Below are 17,706 nucleotides of genomic sequence, written 5' to 3'. Positions count from 1 at the left end.
ATGATTCAGCGGCACCACAACATCAGAGATATGTGAAGGGGTAGTAAAGAAAGCGAGAAAGGGGGGGGGAGGAGGAAATACGCACAGTCAGGCGGTATAACCTAAGATGAGTGGCGAATTTCCGTGACATACATTTGTATATAAATATATGCTCTGGGATCTGGTGGTTCTGCACAGTTTGTTAGACCAATGTATGATAAATTGCGAGCATTCGGGCTGTTATTTCACATTAAGTATTTGTATATGTGTGTATCTGTACAAAAGGAAGGGGTTGTTTCCTTTGAATGGCATTCTTTTCCTTTAGCCTTCCCTTCCCCCCTATGATATACTTGATTCCTATTTTATATTTGTATTCGCTCCTCATGTAACGCTTCTTCCAGTAAGAGGATCAATGAGGAAAAAGTTTTGATGCCGGAGAGAAGTGGAGTAAACAAATAAACTTTTATATTGATCTGCCGGACTTTGTGTCCCTCTTTTTTTTTCTCTTCTTTTATCTTTCGTCTCCCTTGCCTTGCTTTTTTTTTCCTTTTAACTTTGATTTATTCGCTTGCAGTCCTGGTCATTTATACTTGATCATAACCGTTTGAAATCATATATGTTCTGTACCCATGACTCACGGGTCAGACTACTCGCCTTCTGTGCACTCCTTCATGCCATGTACATTTATTACCGTGTTTGCTTGCTTGTCTAAATGTCTACGAGTGTCACTGCCTCTAAGATATCCCTCTTTAGCTCTCTCTCTTTCTTTTTTTTTCTTCGCTAGAGAAAACGTTTGGCTCCCATTCTTTACGCTTTTTTTTTTTTTTTGGTACGTCAATATGCACTACCTCTAGTAGGCACATGATGACGCAAAAGTATCCTCGTAGTTTCTTTCTCAAACAGCGTATATGTGTATATGTGGCAGGAAGGGGGCTATTCGGAAGTGCTCTCTTTTTCTGCCGCAACTCAGCATTGCATCACTTTTGCAAGCGTGTAAGCACCTGTAGGTGGGCGTACACATAAATCGTTTTTTGCATATCTATCAGGAGCAAACACTTTCGAATATAATGTTCCGCTGAAAAGCCGTTTTACCTCTGTTTTCGAATTCGTTTTTCCTAACGCACGTATATATCTTTCTTTTTTCCTTCTTTTGCCGTTTCACTCCTGAACGTTAACTGATGAAGCTACGTGGTCAATGGTATCCCACTACCTGAGTGACCACAGTTTTTTTTTTACACCTCTGGAGCGGGACCGCGTCGCACATGCAGATACAAGTGTTGAGACGCGTCCCGTTAGTTTTGTGACGTTGGTGCTCCACTCACTTTGGGTTTTTTTAGATAGCACTTTTGTGCCGGAGGCCGTGGCACCCAACACCATTACATTAGTGGGTTTAATGAGCTCCGTGCAGTCATACCAGATCCTCAGCGAGTACTATGACCAAACCCCTCAGTCACACACTGCAGCGGCAACTGGGCCCATATTAATGTCGTCTTTGTTATGTGTTGTAGCTATCATGTGCGGTGCGTTGGATGGTGTGCACGCAAGGCGGTGCCGTTCCGCTACGCCACTGGGTGACATATTTTCTCGTGTCTGCAGTAGTGTTCTGCGCATTTTCTTTGCTCTGACGCTCATGAAAGCGTTCAATATAGTTGATATCTCAACACAGTGGTACGCTCTAATGGTACTGCAACTGATCGAATTCAACACAGTGCTGGGACGCATAAGCGCTGAAAATCTGAGAGGAGGGAAGGCGAAGACAGTTGTTTATCACCTGACGTATTGCTTTCGTGACTCGGAACTTTCCTTCCTAATTCTCTGCGCGTTGATTGCAAGAGTGGTATTTCCGGATATGAACTTTTACAGTCCAGTCTATCCAAACTTTTTGAGAGATGCATTCATATTCCTTGTCATGGTGAGCTTCACAAACTTGTTGCTTCTGAAGATGGAGAAGAAACATAAGGCGGCGATTGCCGTGTGTTTGGCCACTCGTGTGGTGCCGCTGTTCAATATCTTTTCTTTCACTAACAACAATGTATTCAGTCTTATCAGTGGATCTCTTGCTGTTGGTTTACTTTCAACGGAGGTGCATGTGAGCAACGTTTCCGGCAGGCGGGTGCATGCGGCCGTCATTTGTATTTGTGTGGGATCCGTATTTAACGATATTCTTTCCATAGGCGCATCGATCCTGTACGTTATTGGAATGATGGTGGATCTGTCATATTCCGCGCGTATTCCCCTTTTTGCGCCTGTGAGAAATGTGTTCTGTGATGGTGTTTTTGACTTGTGCCATGCGGGACATAAGAACTTCCTGCAGAATGCTCTTCACTACGGCAATCGCCTCATTGTTGGTGTTTGTGGAGATGATGAATGCGAAGCGTACAAACGACGGCCAATCATGACAGTCGATGAAAGGGTGAATGAGGTAAAGATGTGTAAGTTTGTTTCACAGGTTATTCGGAACAGCCCTGTTACCGGCCTCACTGAAGAAATGATCAAACGCTACAATATTCACGTGGTGGTGTGTGGTGATGAATACAACCGCCCTGATGACACGTATTATGCAGTGCCACGCAGAATGGGTATTCTTCGGACAGCACCACGTACGGAAGGGATATCAACAAGTCTGCTAATTGCCCGCATTCGTGATGCTACTGAAGTGGAGTTATCTCGAAGGGACAATGCGAGTAGTCGATCAACTGTTATGGAGGGGTCGTAGTTGAACTGATTCTTTTCTTTTCTTTTTTCCCCCTCCTTCTACACTCCCTTACTTTCCTTGTATACTCGGGGGCTCTGTAAGGAGCATTTAAAAAAAAAAAAAAGCGCAGTCCATCCCGTGTGTCGCATGTCCTTTGGGGAAGTTTAAAGGGAGTAGTGGTCGATTGCTAGATGTTTGTGTGTTTCGGTACAGGTGGTGAAGGCATTACTTTTATTAGTGTAAGATGAGGAGGGGGAAATGCCAAAGTGTTTTAGTTTGGGTGAGTGGTGTCTCCTCTGGGGGTATTTCTCCCTTTCCTTTAACATTGCAATCATTCGTTTCCGCTCGGGAAGAAAATCAGAAAACGTCCTGATTTTGGTTTTGATTCTCCTCCTCCTCCTCCTCACACGAAGTTTCATTTCTTTCGTTGACTCATGCTGTACTTGTTGCCTTCAACCAGATTACCTCAAGGGGGAGAAGTGAGTTGAGGTGCAAAAAAAAAAAAATGCCAGGACTTGGAAACGTGAAGGGGGAACATGGGGGTGTATTGCGCGATGGTGTTGGCGCTAGTGGCATGTTTTGTGGATATGGGAGTAATAATTTTTTTAAAAAAAGGTCTGTGAAAAAAAGAGGGGAAATTTCTCTCTCTATATATATATCGAAGGTGGAGGAGGAGGCGAGGTAGGAGTAGGGGTAAAAAAAAATGGTAGATCGGGTGACATCAGCGGAAAACATTCTCAATTGTGGTGATCGATTTACGTATCGCGCCATTTTTTTTTTTTTGTTCTCTCTTTTTTTTTTTTTTGATCGCAATGCCCGAATAAACGATTCCTATTCACCCTGTGCCGATTCACTCCTTTCATGTACAGGCCATTTAAGTTATCTCATCCTCTTTCCCCTTAATAGCGATATGATGCTGTCATACAAGTCATACTGGAATTCTTTGGTCACTTACCTTCCGCCTTCCTGATGCAATACTTGGTATATTGTTCTCCTCTAGACAGTTATTTAGTTGGCACAGCACCGAATAGTTCATCAAGAAAGAGAAGAATATCAAGAAGAACCAAACAAAGTCAAGATGACCACAGCAACTGATGTGACCAGTGCGTTTGATATAGAGTTCAGGTACATGTACGAGATACCTTCTCATTCAGTGGTCCACATGCCACATGTGCATCCAAGCAACCCGTACACAATGATTTGTACTCATTATAAACCTTACGATCCGAACTCATGTCTTGCGGGTAGCGATTGCAGGTTTCTACACGCCAATGTTGATTACAGCACGCTGAAGGCGCATCCCATTCATGTGAATTACATATGGCGCCACGAGCAGTGCTGTATGTACGAACGCTGTCAATCGGGTGATGTGCTTGAGGTTCTGCTTCCCAATAATAAAAAACCAATTGAGAGGATTGCTAGCGGACTCGTTCTTGTTACACAAGCAGTTATTCCTCGCCGGAGACCGAGGGCAAAGCCACTTTCTCATTGCGCACATTACTATTTTAATGGCGTATGTCATCGTGGCGCGTCCTGCAACTTTGTTCATGCTGTTGCCGTCGACCCTGAAGTGGATCTCAGCTCCAAACGTGTTCTTTGCCGCTCTCATCGGCGCCATCACGCCAGTGGTAATAAATCCGCTGTGAAGACGGCGTGTGGGAGCCCTCTCGACAGTTCTCCGAACCCGTGTGCTGCAGGAGTACCCGCCAGCATTGCAACAATGGTTTGTAAGCGAGCCCCTTCTACAGTTTACAGCGGCTCATCATTTTCCGCCTCTGCAGTTGGAAGTATGCAATATGGACTTTCTGGAAGTGGCCATCAACATGATGATTGCACCACATCTGACATGAACACCATTTCTGATGGCAGTGCTCCTCGGCGCCCACGTTTCTACCGACATAATCCTTACCAGCAGCTGTAAATGTGGGGAATCCCTTCTCTCATTTAGTCTACTCTGCTGCACTCGTCTTGTGGACTTGTTTGTAATTTGTTGTTGTTGTTGTTGTTGTTTTGTTTCCCCTCCCCCGTTTATCCACCTTTCTTTTCTTTCTTTCTTTTTCTTTTTTTTTTTACTTTAACTTTTTGTCTGATCCCTGCGGCCCTTTTTGGGTGCGTCCATTTTGATTGTGGGCGAAGTGATACTATGCGTGTTTTCTTTTCCTCAATCTTCCTTTCCCTTCATACCGTAAAAAAAGGCGCGTTTTTTTTGCCGTTGCCGTTTTAATTTTCGTTCGTTTGCTCTTGTTGTTGAATTTTTTTTTTTTGCGTTTTGTTTTACCGCGGGGTCGATCGAAAATAGTTTAAATTCACAACATATCTTTTATTAACGTGAACGGTCGTGACGGATACGACTCTTTTTTTCTTTTTGGTAAGGAACCAAAGAAATGAAGAAACGGAAAAATAGAAGGAAAGAGAAGGCAGCCAAACGTCCAGAAACGATGCTGCATGATTGTGGTTCATACAAAAGAAAAAGAAAAAGAAACAAACAAACAAAGAAATGAAAATGTGTGTGAATTTTTTTACTTTAACGATCGTTTCCCCCGCCTACCCTCCTTGCAAATGTCATTTTTCTTTTTCTTTTTCTTGTTTATTTGTATTGCTGCTTAATATGCCTTACAGGTATTTGCTGGAGCGTACCTGTGTTCTGTAGATCCGCTTCTTTTCTTTTTTTTCTTTTTTTTTTGTTTTGCATGTGGCACGCCCGATTTTGTTTATTATTTCTCCACACTTTCGCGTCCCGCTGCTCCGTTTCCGCATACCACAACACGTGGTGTGGTGTGGGAGAAAAAATAAATAAAAGAAAAGAGAAGAAAAGAAAGAAAAAAGAGCGAGAGAAATCGAAGGAGAGCCACAACAAAATATATTCTGATTTGCTTTTCCTTAAGAATTTCTGCGGTAACCTCTGTTATAAATAAATATAAATATAGTGGTTAGTGAAGGAACAACAAACAGATAGATAAATGAGAATGTTTTTTTAAAAAAGAAAAAAGCAAAGAAAAATAAGAGATCCAATGTAATGAGAGAGTGGAGAAGGGAGTGTCAACTTAAAAGGGAGGGAAAAAAAAAAGAAATAATAGCGTTGATAATAATATTACTAATGAGAGGGGTTCGTCCGTTCATGGCAATTTTGTCTAAGGTTGATATAATAACACGAGTGAAAATCTGAAGAAGGAGGCAAGAGTAAAATGTCGGATATGGAAAGGTGGTATTGCTCTGTTTTTTTTTTTTTAATATAAAGAAGAGAAAATTTTAATTTTAGCGCTTATTATTATTATTACTATTGCTATTGTTATTATTATTATTATTGTCTATTACTACTATTTTGCTTGCTGAGCCTCTGTTGTCGTCATAACTACCCTCTAGAAGATAAAAACAACAACAACAACAACAACACAATGAACACAAACAAACAAATGCAAAATTATATATATATATATATTTATGCAACGTAATGAATGGAACGGGTTACGCCATGACTTCCCAATCCACTTCACTCAATCATGTTTTCCCTATTTATCTCCAAACTTCCTTCCACTCCATGTTCCTCTCCTTTATGGCAGGGGAAACAACAAAAAAATAATAATAAATAATGTCAGAATGCTGAGAAACCCTAACAGAAAAGGAAGAAAAAGAGAAGAAGAAGAAAAAAAAAGAACTACTCAGTTATTCGCTCAGTCAATATATGTATTTTTTTTTTTCTTTCTTCCTTTCTTTTTTCTCTTTTTATTTGTCTCTTTCCCTTCTCCGGTGTGTTATTTCCCCCCCCCCCTCCCTTTTTTTTTCTTTCGTATCATCCTTCAATAACCTCTTTTTACACGCTCTTGCATTTTACTCCTCCGTCCTGCAATTTCGAAAAAAACAAAGGAAAAGAAAAATGGACCATCACTTCGCAGCGGTGGGATTTAAAAACGAAAAAAAAAAAGAATGAAGAAACAAACAAATATATAATAAATAAATAAAAGTGAAGAGCAGAGTAAAGTAAAGTAAAGAATAAAAAAGATGAAGGAAAAGGAAAGAAAAGAGAAGAGAAAAGAAAAGGAAAGAAAAAAACAGAATTTGCCGTCGGACCCGCAGCTGTATTAGTTGGGAGCAACACGTTTGCCTCATCACCTCCGCCATTATTATTCCTCAACCTCTTTTCGTTTGTTTCTCAATTTTCTTCTTTTTTTAAATAAATAAATATATATATATATATAATATTGAAGTGCTTGCGGAGTAAAATAATGTGGCGATGGAACTAAAATGCGAGTCACCGCACATATGTGTATGTTGTATGAAGATGTGAAGGAATGAAAAGTTCAAGTTTAAGTGTATGTGAAGGGGGAAAGAAAAGAGAGAGAGAGAGAAAAGGGTGAAAGAAAGAAAGAGTGTAAAGGAAGAGGCAAATGTTTCAAATTTTAACAAAGAAAAGAAGAAAAGAAAAGAAATATATATATATATATATATATGACCACAATAATAAAAATAATAATGAAACTTTTTTTTAAATCATTATTGTTATTATTTTTGTAAATTTCTCTTTTTTTTTAAAAAAAAAGCAAGGATAAAGATAAAAGATGTGCGAAGGGTTTAGTCGCATTTTTCTTTTTCTTTCTCTTTTTTTTTCTTTTCTTTTTTTTTTTATTGATTTGACGCAATTGGAGGGGAAGGGAAGATAGAATGAGGGAGAGTCGAGTGGATGTAAAACGAAGACAACACGCGAGGGAAGATGAATATGATATGAATAATCGTTCCAAATACCTCAAACAGCGATGAGAGAATAAAAGAAAAATCCAAATAAACAAATTAAAAAAAATGAGCAGCAGCAGCAGTAGTAAATAATAACAAACTGTGCCGATCATTGTTTCTTTTTTTTGTGTGTGTGTTTGTGTTCGTGTTTGTCTTCTTTTTTCTTTTTTTTCCTTTGTTTTGTTTTGTTAATGTCTTATTTTGGGGATGTACCTTGTTTTAACTCTCTCTTCTAATTGCTTTCTTTCTTTTTTTTTTCCTCCTCTGCTTCTTCCAAATGTTTCTACCGGTGTCGTTAATGCCGTCTTACCGTTTTTTTTTTGTGAAAATATTAAAGGAAACAGAGTAAATAGAAAGAACAAGAGAGAAAAAAAAAAGGAGGAAGAGGAAGAGGAGAAGGGAGAAATTATGTAATTTTTTCTTTGTTTTGTTTTGTTAACAAAAGGTAAAGAGAGAATAAAAAATAGGAGGAGAGGTAAAAGAAATTTTTAAAAAATAGTGAAGAAAGGTATGGATTTAATGCATACGCACACTCCTCTACAATTTAACTTACAAACAAAAAACAAAAAAAAAAGAAAATAAGAGAGAGAGAGAGAGATGAGGGGAAGAAAAAAAAAGACGAAGGTAACTGAAGGAAATAAAGGGAAAGAAAATATGGGGGTGGGATGATTAAGCGAAAGCGTGACTCTCGGGGTCACGGGTGGGGAAAAAGAACGTGCGCGTATGTGTTCATCCTCCTTTTTTTTTTCGTTTCTTTGTTCTTTTATTGTTTTTTATTGTTTTTTTTTCTCTTTTCTTAATAATCTCCTCTACTTGTCATAAATTTGCGCGGGAAAGAAGAAGGGATGATGAAGTCAGACGTTGTAATCACTTATTTCTTCATCTAGTGCTGTCACTCCCACTTCTTGAACACAACATCTTCGCAATTTCCCATTGTGTGGTGAGGTGTTCAGTAAGTGCTGACGGTAAAGCATGAGAAAATAATTATTTCGCTTTTTTGGTGTTGTGACTCTTTTCTCTTTCCAATTTAAATAATGTTGCTGTTGCTGTTTTCTTAGTTTTGTAATATGTACTTCCTTGTGGTTCAGGGTGAGCGTAATATCTTCTTGTATTAACATTCCTACCAATCAACTGATTTGTCTGTATACATGCGAAAACTTCTCATTTGATCAAATTTATCCTCCGTTAATTTTCTTATTCTTTGTCATTCCTCACCATAAACTAAAAAAAAAAAAATGGACACATGGCAAACACAATAGAAAAAAAGCATAAGAAAACACCAACAAAGCAACAGTAAGAAGCACAAAAAGGGGGAAAAAAGAAAGCAACTATTGAAGCAAAGACGCAATGCCCTCAAAGAAATCTATGGCAAAAAACCGTAAAACCACTGTGGAGGTATTTGATATAGAGTTCAGGTACATGTACGAGATACCTTCTCATTCAGTGGTCCACATGCCACATGTGCATCCAAGCAACCCGTACACAATGATTTGTACTCATTATAAACCTCACGACCCGAACTCATGTCTTGCGGGTAGCGATTGCAGGTTTCTACACGCCAATGTTGATTACAGCACGCTGGAGGCGCATCCCATTCATGTGAATTACATATGGCGCCACGAGCAGTGCTGTATGTACGAACGCTGTCAATCGGGTGATGTGCTTGAGGTTCTGCTTCCCAATAATAAAAAACCAATTGAGAGGATTGCTAGCGGACTCGTTCTTGTTACACAAGCAGTTATTCCACAGCCCTCTGCGGAGGGAAGACCACTTTCTCATTGCGCACATTACTATTTTAATGGCGTATGTCATCGTGGCGCGTCCTGCAACTTTGTTCATGCTGTTGCCGTCGACCCTGAAGTGGATCTCAGCTCCAATCGTGTTCTTTGCCGCTCTCATCGGCGCCATCACGCCAGTGGTAATAAATCCGCTGTGAAGACGGCGTGTGGGAGCCCTCTCGACAGTTCTCCCGGTTCATTTCCCGATGGGACGCCACTTGGTTTCGCGATGGTTGTGCACAAAAGAGTTCCTTCCGTCGGCAGTAGCGATGTGACGAGTCCCACTTCAGGTCGCGATAACGGGCATCTCGGACTTTCTGGAAGTGGCCATCAACATGATGATTGCACCACATCTGACGTGAACACCATTTCTGATGGCAGTGCTCCTCGGCGCCCACGTTTCTACCGACATAATCCTTACGGGTTATAAATGAGGATAATATTCGCTGAGTTTAATTGTAACCAGTGATGAGTTGTTCGGTGGGAGGTGCGTCTTTTTCCCCACTTTTTTTTTTTTACTCTCTATTTCGTTCCTTTTCCTTTATTTTACACTCATATATTGTTAATAATAAACTTATTAGTTTATCTTTTCTTATTCATGTTCTTTTAAACCCTTTTTATCGCACATTATCTTAGTTTGTGTTTTTTTTTTAGTTTGTTTACCGTTCGTTAAATTAATACTATCGAGATATCGAATGTTATCGGCGGCCATGGGCCTTTAAAGGTTTTGGGTTGGTTTGAGTGACTTCTTTTATGCGTCATTTCGTTTGTTTCATTATGAAACGTTTTAGAGTGGGCGTAACGCCAAATTCATTTATGCTTTTTTATTTCCTTTTTTAAAAAAAAATATATTAATGATAATAATATAGTAAGATCTAATGCGCTGTGACACCTCACCTTGAGTTTTGTTTTGTTTTTACGTTTACTTATATATGTATCTATCTATCTATCTATATATATATATATTTGTACCCATATTTATTCCGCGAGGAGAAAATAATGCACAAAGAAAAGAAGAAGAAGAGAAAAGCGGATTCAAGTTCCTACGGGCCTTACGTCGCATCCGTCTTGAGTTTCTCTTCTTTCTTTCTTTTTTTTTTTTGAATCATTTTGTATCACTTGGGCACTGGCCACAACCATGTGCATTTTATTTTTCTTCCTGTACCGATTTCTTACCACACTTTCCGCATTTCTTTTCGATGGAGTGCGTTCTTTTTTAAAAAATAATTATATATATATATATATCTTTCTTTTCACCTCCTTTTTCTTTACTCCTCATGTATTGTTTATTCATTTTTTTTTTAATGGGAATGCAGCGGGATTTATTTTCACTCCTGTACTAACGCCCTTGTCTTAGTCTTTTTTTATTGTTTTCCTGATGATACACTGATTTTTATATCACTGTGATTTATCATTTGAGCTTACTCAGCCTTTTCTCCCTGTCCCATTTTATTTCCTTTTAAAATTATGCTTATTTGTCGTTACGTTACGTCATAAAAGTTGGGAAGAGAAAATTTTTTGTTTCGTTATTTTGTTCGTTTCCCTCAAACTTTCTTTTTTTTTTAAAAAAAAGACAAACTCTCCTTTGATTTTTGTGGCTGCAGTTGTTTCGATTAGCTTAAGTTTATGTATTGAAGTAATTCACTTTTTTCATTTTTGAAAAAAAAAAAGAAAAAGGGAATTCTCTTTCATTTATTATTTCCCCTCCTCCGAAACTTTCTGATTTTCCTTCATACAATAACTGTTTATAATTTTATGAAAGTTACCGGTACCTGATGGACATTAAAAACTGAATGGCAAGAGATAGAGAGATAGGAAAATGAAAAGAATATACATATATGAATATATGTATATAATTGAATGAATTAACGAATGAAAGTGAATTAAATGCATACATGTGCATGTAAATGGATTTAAAATGTGCGTTAGATGAAGGTGGTGTGTGAAAAGAGGGAAAGAAGGGGGACAATAACAAAAAAAAAGAAAGATGATGCTTTAAATGTGTTTCTGCTACATTTATGTGAAAAATATGTACCAAACCATATGTAAGATACCATATGGTGTTGGATATCCCACACAGTGTAGTTGCACAAGCTGCAAGCACAGAGCATACTCACGTCGTCTTAATTTTTTAGTTTTATTTCGTTTCTTTGTTTGCCTTTTGTTTTGTTTTCTTGTCTTTTTTTTCTTTTTTATTTTTATTTATTGTTTTTCTTCACTTATTTCATTATACTTTTTTCTTTCGATGATGATGATGGTTATTATTATTATTAAATGGATTTATGTGGGAGAAAACCTTTTTTTTCTACTCTTAGTTTATTTTTTTTATTATTATCAGCTTTTTTTAATTTAGTTGGTTCACTTTGTGAAGGGGAAAAACTCTTTTTACCTTTAATTTTTTTTATTTTGGATTTTATTGTCTTTTTATCCCTTTTTTACTTCCTCTTTCTTATTTCTCTTCGACTTGCGGCAGCACATTTAACATTTGTGAGCGTGATTTTTTTTCTTTTTTTTTCTTTTTTAGGATTAATTTAACAGCTCGAACTAAACGAAACGAAAGGGTGTTAAAAAGAAAAAAAAGAGGCCAAAGTGATTTATTAAAACAGAGAAGTGCAAAGGAGAGGTAGGAAAAGTTTTTTTTTAAAAAAAACAAAAGAAAAAAATGCCTGTGAGGGCGAAATCGTTCGTTAGTGGAGTATTTTATTTATTTTATTTTTTCCGGGGGCTTTTTAATTATTTTTTCCCCCCATTCTCTTCCTTTTTCGTTTACTTATTCAGGATATTTTTTCTTTAAATTTTATTTTTTCTACATTAGGAGGGTTAAGAAGGAATAAAAACGGAATTTACAGCGTTTTTCTTTTTCTTTTTCTTTTTTTCCTCTCTCCATCTTCCTCTCGTCTTTTTGTTTTTTTGTTTTTGTTTTTTGTTTTTTTTTGTTTTTGTTAGGGAGGGGAGGGGGAGGGAAGTGTGTTAACATTGGCACCGCACTCCCCATCCAACAGACCAGGAGAAAAGGGAAACTGGAAAGTTAAACTATAAAAAGGTTTGTGTGCATACTTTTCGTATCTGTTTCTCTTTCTGAAGCATATTCATGAATTTCAATTATTATTTTTTCCCCCTTTTTTTTATTTTTTGCATACCTGGTTTGGTTTAAATATCAAAGTTAAGCCGAATACACTCATCTTCAGTTTCTTAAAGTTAAAACAAAGTAAGCATCGCACAGCGGATAACGGTTTGAACGTGACAACAGGAAACGCTTGCAAAAGGAAAGCAGGAGAAAAAAAAGGGAGGAAAAGAAAAGACAAGGAAGTGGAAATATGTCATCGCAGGACAATCGCGCCAAATACGTTCAAAACGGCGTCATGGAGGTATTTGATCCCAACTTCAAGTACCTTTACCTGGTGCCCGCCCACTTTGTTTTACATGTTCCACCAGCACGGTTGAATATCTCCCGCCTTGTGATTTGCCGCAATTACAGATCTGGCGTTCCAAACTCCTGCGCAAAGGAGGAAAGTTGTCGCTTCGTACATGCCGATGTTGATTACAACACGCTGGAGGCGCATCCCATTCATGTGAATTACATATGGCGCCATGAGGACCATTGCACGTACGAACGGCTACCAGCTGGAGAAGTTTTGGAGGTTTGCTCACAGGAAAACCCTCAAGAGCATGAACTTATTTCCAGTGAACTTGTCCTCGTCACGCGCGGGTCAGTGGCACACCACAATGCACTCCCGCACTCACTGATGCGTTGCCCTCTTTATACAACCAACCGAATGTGCAGCCGTGGCGAGCGATGCAGTTTTATTCATACACTTTGTGTTGACCCGACTGTTGTGGGTGACTTTAAACGGGCACCCGCCCGTACCGCAGCCGTAACTCCAACGCCGAGGTCCCCTGCAGTCGCGAGTGCCACGGATTCTCAAAAGATGCCGCGTACGTTTGCAAGCGGGACTCCGATGTTAAGCGACTTCTGCATTTCGTCACCGGAGCGTGAGGCGCCAGCGTTATCCATGGGAGCAGGCGGTTACACCGCCTTGTCTTTTCGTGTAGATGCCGCTGGTGAGCCACTTCCAGCAACTTGCAGCGTAATTCCACGATGCCGAGTGACCGCACGCGTCCGCACGAGTACCGTCGTGAAGAGCCGACCGACACTTGTTGCAGCCTTCAGTGATGCTTCAGTCTCCAGACGGAGCACCATGGCAACCAACTCACGGCCCGCTTCATATTGCCATAATCCTTACTATCCTGTTCTCTGCAGGTCATAAAGATGAATATTTCAATCCATACAGCAATGCATACATATACACACACGCACACAAATATATATGTATATATAATTATATATATATATATATATATGTTTGTATGTGTGTGCCTTTTTATTTTCTCCTTCTCTATTCCTCTCTCTTTCTCTTTCTTTCTCGTTACTCGTCTCTCTGCCTTTTGACTTCCCCTTTGTGTATAACCTATGTGCGTATAAACAAACGTACAAGCATATCTTTATATATATGGTTATGAGTTAGTGCAATAAAATATACGAGTGCATGTATGAATTGAAAGAGAAATACGAAGCAAGAGGATAACTAATGAAGGAAATATGACAACGGAAAGGGGGACATTGCGTGGGTTTTGGAGTGGAGAGGGGAGACAAGACAGTGGGGGAAAAAAAAGGGGGTGGAGGAAATAATATAAGATAATAAGTATATATTTTTTGATTATTTTATTTATTTATTTTTATTGGGATTGTCTTTTTTTTGTTTTTGGTTTGTCTTTCTACTTATTTATTTGAGCGAATTCATGGGATGAAGAAAGAACTAAATTTTCTTTTTTTTAAAAAAGGGAGGGGGGGGGTAAAGAGGGCTCTTCATCGGCGTGTATGTGCATACATTTGTGGTTTATGTGAAAAGGAAAAAAAAAAGATGGAGAAACTTGAATATAAGGCAAAGAAAATAGCCACGAACTATACGACTGTGGGGAATTGTTTCTTTTTTTTATGTTGTAGAAGGGTACCGACCATGAGACATATTTGACTTTTTGAGGAGCGTTTTATTTGTTGAATTATTACTGATATTTGTTTTGTTTTTCTCCCTCCCTCCTTCCCTCCCTCCTTCTTTTTTTTTTCTGATTTTTGTCTGTCTTTTTTCTTTCGATTGGTTTTAACTCCTTTCACATTATACAACCATAATTATTGGCGTTGTCGTTTCGGCATTTATAACACAAAAATTCTAAGAAAAATAACGTGCCTCGAGGTCAAATATGAAATGTAGGCCAATGACGAGAGCTTTTCCGCATTTCCCTCCATTTTTCTATTAATTAATTAACTTATTTTCCTTTAAACATTTCGTCGCTTCCATTTCCGAATGATAATACGCATAACTAGTTTCAACCTTACCCCCCCCTCTTTTATTTATTTATTTTGTTTTGGTGTGTTGAAAACAAAAGAAAAAACATATACGTAACATTACTTGTTCTGTGTCGTGTTGTTTCTTTTTCTTTTCTTTTTTTCTTATCGTTATTTTTATTTCTCCACTTCTACACGTATGACCGGGGTCAAACAAGGCAAAACACGACTGACATGAGTTTCCCCTTATGTACACCTCATCTCATCATGTTGTGATTGTTTTTTTTTTGTTTATTTACTTATTTTCTCTCATTTTAGTGTTTAATTATTATCAATATAATTTCCTTCGACGCTCCTTTTCACTACCCCATTTTTGAAAAAAAAAAAAAAGGTAAAGAAAAAGAGGAGGAAAGGAAAGAAAAAAAAGGTGGTATTTTTTAAAAAAGAAAAAAAACAAAAGAAATGAAATGAAATGAAATGAAATAATGAGACACTTGAGCTTTGTGTTTGAATATTTTTTTTTGTTTCCTTATCGTCTTTGTCTTACTCCTCCCTAAACTATTTTTGTTATTTTTTTTTTTTAAAATATGTATAAGTAAATGAATGTATATAAATTTATATATGTGTTTGTTTAAGTCATTATATGACCTGACACTTATATATGTTTGCATTTTTATATGACCTGACACTTGCATGTATGTTTATATATTTGCATATCCATTTATATGTTTCTCCGGGCATGCATCATCCCTTTTTCTCTTTTCTTTTTCCCCTTCCCTTCCCTTCCTTTTTTGTTTCTGTTTTTCTTTTTGTTTTTACCCAATTCCTTTCTTTTAAACTTTATTTTGTGCGTATCATTTTCCGCTAACGCATACGTGTGGTTTTAAAAATGCTCATATCCCTCCGCCAACTCCGAAAAGCAGTGTTTTTGTGTGAATGTATGAATATATAAATGTTTGCATTTATTTTTGTGGGATTATTACTTTTCATTATATACTATAGCAACATTTGCAAGAAACCTTTAAAATGAAAAAAAGAAAAAAAACAAAGAGAACAAAACACGATGCTGATGGTTCTAAAGAGGGTGGGGAGGCGGAGCAACTATTCCCTATGCCCCAACATAATTTCTCTCCTATTTTTGCATCGTTCAACTTGTCAATAAATACGCAGCGAACAAATAAACATTGCTTTACTCTTTTTTTTTCCTTTCTTTAAGTTTTTAAATGAGCCACTAATTTACACACGTTCTCATTTTTGTTGTGTCGACTTTTTACCCTTTACTTTCATATTTTTATTACTTTAACTTAGTTTCCCCTCTTGTTTACCTTTTCCCATTGTCGCTCCCTTCCCTTTATTATTATTATTATTATTATTATCCTCGTTTCTCCCCTCCCCACATAATTTTCCAATCCTTCTTTGATGCCAAAGCAAAAGTCAAGTAAGACAAAAAGAAAAATAAGACAAAACAAGAAAAAAGAAAAAAAAAATACGAACTAACGCAACCACTGACACACCTGATTTCACTGTCGCGTATTTTTAGGCGCGTATTTCTGCGGCGAATATGTGGGAAGCGAGTAGAATTATGTGAGTTTTCATTATTCCAATTTATTGTCTCTTCACCTACCACCCGCACATTTTTCATTACTTAATAATAATATTAATATATATTTTTGTTTTCCTTCAACGTGAATACGGGCCACGGAATTTATAAGTTGGTACCTTTTTATACTCTCTAATCTACGGGAAGTGTTTGTTTGTGTGGCTGTTGTTTGTCTGTCTATTTTTATTTTTATTTATTTTTTTCTTTTTGCGTGTGTGGTGTGTGTGTGAAATCAGCAGCACTGCCGGTAATTTTCATTCCGTTCATTCGGGGCCTCAACGTGTTGCGATTGCTTCCACCATTTTTATATAACTCGAACCCCTTACTCATTTTATCTTTATATCATAATTTTTAAAAAAAAAACTTTTTTTTGTCCCCTTCTTTCTGTTTATTTGTTTGTTTATTTATTTTTGAAGCTGCTTGACATGTGCGTATATAATTATATTATTTATATTACTTATATTATTTTACCTTCTTTTTTTTCTTTACTTCCCTTCCTTCCTTCCTTCCATTCTTCTTTTCTTTTTTATTCCTCCTACACTCCACTCCACCAACTAATTCCCCTCCTCCCCTTTTTATTTTTTTTTTAGTTTTTGAAACTGTCTCTGTCCCCTTCTTCCTCCTTTGCCTTTGCTTTTGCCCTCGTCTTTTCTCTTTTTCAGTGGGTCGTTTGGATCTTTTTTCATTATTTTCATTCCCCTCTCTATTTCCTTTACTTGATTTTATTTATTGGGATTATTTTTTTTTGCCTTTTTTTTCTTTTTCTTGGTATGTTTTTTCAGCATCCCTTCCTATTTTCATCAAAAAAAAAACTCTACACCATTTATTTATTTGCTTATTTTTTTTTTACGTACTTTGTTTATTTCGTCGTTTTTTCCAACATTTTTTTTTGTTCCTACACTTCATTTTTTTTTCCAATGTTTTCTTTTTTTTTTCTTTTTTTACATTATTTTGTTTCTGTGATTTGTTGTTTTTTATTTAATTATTTCTTCCCTCCCCCCTCTCATGATGGTTTAATTGAGTCGACATGAGTCACTTTTCATCTCAAATAAATGTTTCACATACGCGCTCTCTCTCTCTTTCTTTTTCTCCGTATAATTATTCTTTTTTGTTTTTTAGTTATCCATTTATATTTTATTTTGTACAGGTAGATGTATATAGTATAATTTGTATATATATATATATAGTAAATGACGTGCAGAAACGGGGGGAAATGTCATATTTGCGGTGACTAAACGTCGGTTATGGACGCAATTGGTGTGATGAGAACTAACGGAATGTTCTCCTCCTCCTCCTCCTAAAAAAGAAAAAAAGGAGGAACCTTAAATAACTTGCGAATGGCAAGCTGGCAATTAAATGTATTTATTTGTCTTTCTGCTTATGCATATGCATGTGATAATACTTTGTGTTATGTTACACAGTATGGAAATGTGCATTTAAGTATTTGCTGCTGAATACAAAAAATAAATGCCTCGGTAGCTCGACTAATATATATATATATATATATATGTGTGTTTGTGTTTGTATGTTTCAACCTCACCTCACCCTTCTTTTTTTTCTTTTGACGTCCTTTCCCCTTTTC

At 37.3% G+C, this 17,706-nt stretch overlaps 8 protein-coding genes across 8 annotated transcripts; 6 read left to right on the top strand and 2 right to left on the bottom strand.

Annotated features, from left to right (window-relative positions):
- Positions 1–1,174: 1,174 nt before the first annotated feature.
- Positions 1,175–2,695, top strand: TbgDal_X15450 (cholinephosphate cytidylyltransferase A,putative; the record flags this gene model as incomplete). The annotated part of the gene is made up of 1 exon (XM_011780408.1): positions 1,175–2,695. One exon carries the CDS (start codon positions 1,175–1,177, stop codon positions 2,693–2,695), a length of 1,521 nt encoding a protein of 506 aa, XP_011778710.1.
- Positions 2,696–3,106: 411 nt separating this feature from the next.
- TbgDal_X15440 (hypothetical protein, unlikely) lies at positions 3,107–3,445 on the bottom strand (the record flags this gene model as incomplete). The annotated part of the gene is made up of 1 exon (XM_011780407.1): positions 3,107–3,445. One exon carries the CDS (start codon positions 3,443–3,445, stop codon positions 3,107–3,109), a length of 339 nt encoding a protein of 112 aa, XP_011778709.1.
- A 307-nt stretch (positions 3,446–3,752) lies between these two features.
- On the top strand, positions 3,753–4,595 carry TbgDal_X15430 (hypothetical protein, conserved; the record flags this gene model as incomplete). Its single annotated transcript, XM_011780406.1, has 1 exon — positions 3,753–4,595. One exon carries the CDS (start codon positions 3,753–3,755, stop codon positions 4,593–4,595), a length of 843 nt encoding a protein of 280 aa, XP_011778708.1.
- Positions 4,596–6,115: 1,520 nt separating this feature from the next.
- On the top strand, positions 6,116–6,478 carry TbgDal_X15420 (T. brucei spp.-specific protein; the record flags this gene model as incomplete). The annotated part of the gene is made up of 1 exon (XM_011780405.1): positions 6,116–6,478. One exon carries the CDS (start codon positions 6,116–6,118, stop codon positions 6,476–6,478), a length of 363 nt encoding a protein of 120 aa, XP_011778707.1.
- A 722-nt stretch (positions 6,479–7,200) lies between these two features.
- Positions 7,201–7,515, bottom strand: TbgDal_X15410 (hypothetical protein, unlikely; the record flags this gene model as incomplete). The annotated part of the gene is made up of 1 exon (XM_011780404.1): positions 7,201–7,515. The coding sequence occupies one exon, from the start codon at positions 7,513–7,515 to the stop codon at positions 7,201–7,203; it is 315 nt and encodes a 104-aa protein (XP_011778706.1).
- A 1,234-nt stretch (positions 7,516–8,749) lies between these two features.
- TbgDal_X15400 (hypothetical protein, conserved) lies at positions 8,750–9,610 on the top strand (the record flags this gene model as incomplete). The annotated part of the gene is made up of 1 exon (XM_011780403.1): positions 8,750–9,610. One exon carries the CDS (start codon positions 8,750–8,752, stop codon positions 9,608–9,610), a length of 861 nt encoding a protein of 286 aa, XP_011778705.1.
- A 1,569-nt stretch (positions 9,611–11,179) lies between these two features.
- Positions 11,180–11,533, top strand: TbgDal_X15390 (hypothetical protein, unlikely; the record flags this gene model as incomplete). The annotated part of the gene is made up of 1 exon (XM_011780402.1): positions 11,180–11,533. The coding sequence occupies one exon, from the start codon at positions 11,180–11,182 to the stop codon at positions 11,531–11,533; it is 354 nt and encodes a 117-aa protein (XP_011778704.1).
- Positions 11,534–12,497: 964 nt separating this feature from the next.
- On the top strand, positions 12,498–13,448 carry TbgDal_X15380 (hypothetical protein, conserved; the record flags this gene model as incomplete). The annotated part of the gene is made up of 1 exon (XM_011780401.1): positions 12,498–13,448. One exon carries the CDS (start codon positions 12,498–12,500, stop codon positions 13,446–13,448), a length of 951 nt encoding a protein of 316 aa, XP_011778703.1.
- Between the last annotated feature and the right edge of the window lie 4,258 nt (positions 13,449–17,706).

The sequence above is a fragment of the Trypanosoma brucei genome, chromosome 10, assembly GCF_000210295.1.
Source record: "Trypanosoma brucei gambiense DAL972 chromosome 10, complete sequence".
NCBI classification, from domain to species: domain Eukaryota; phylum Euglenozoa; class Kinetoplastea; order Trypanosomatida; family Trypanosomatidae; genus Trypanosoma; species Trypanosoma brucei.
The sequence above is the reverse complement of the archived record's forward strand: the minus strand, read 5'-3'. Positions and strand labels throughout refer to the sequence as shown.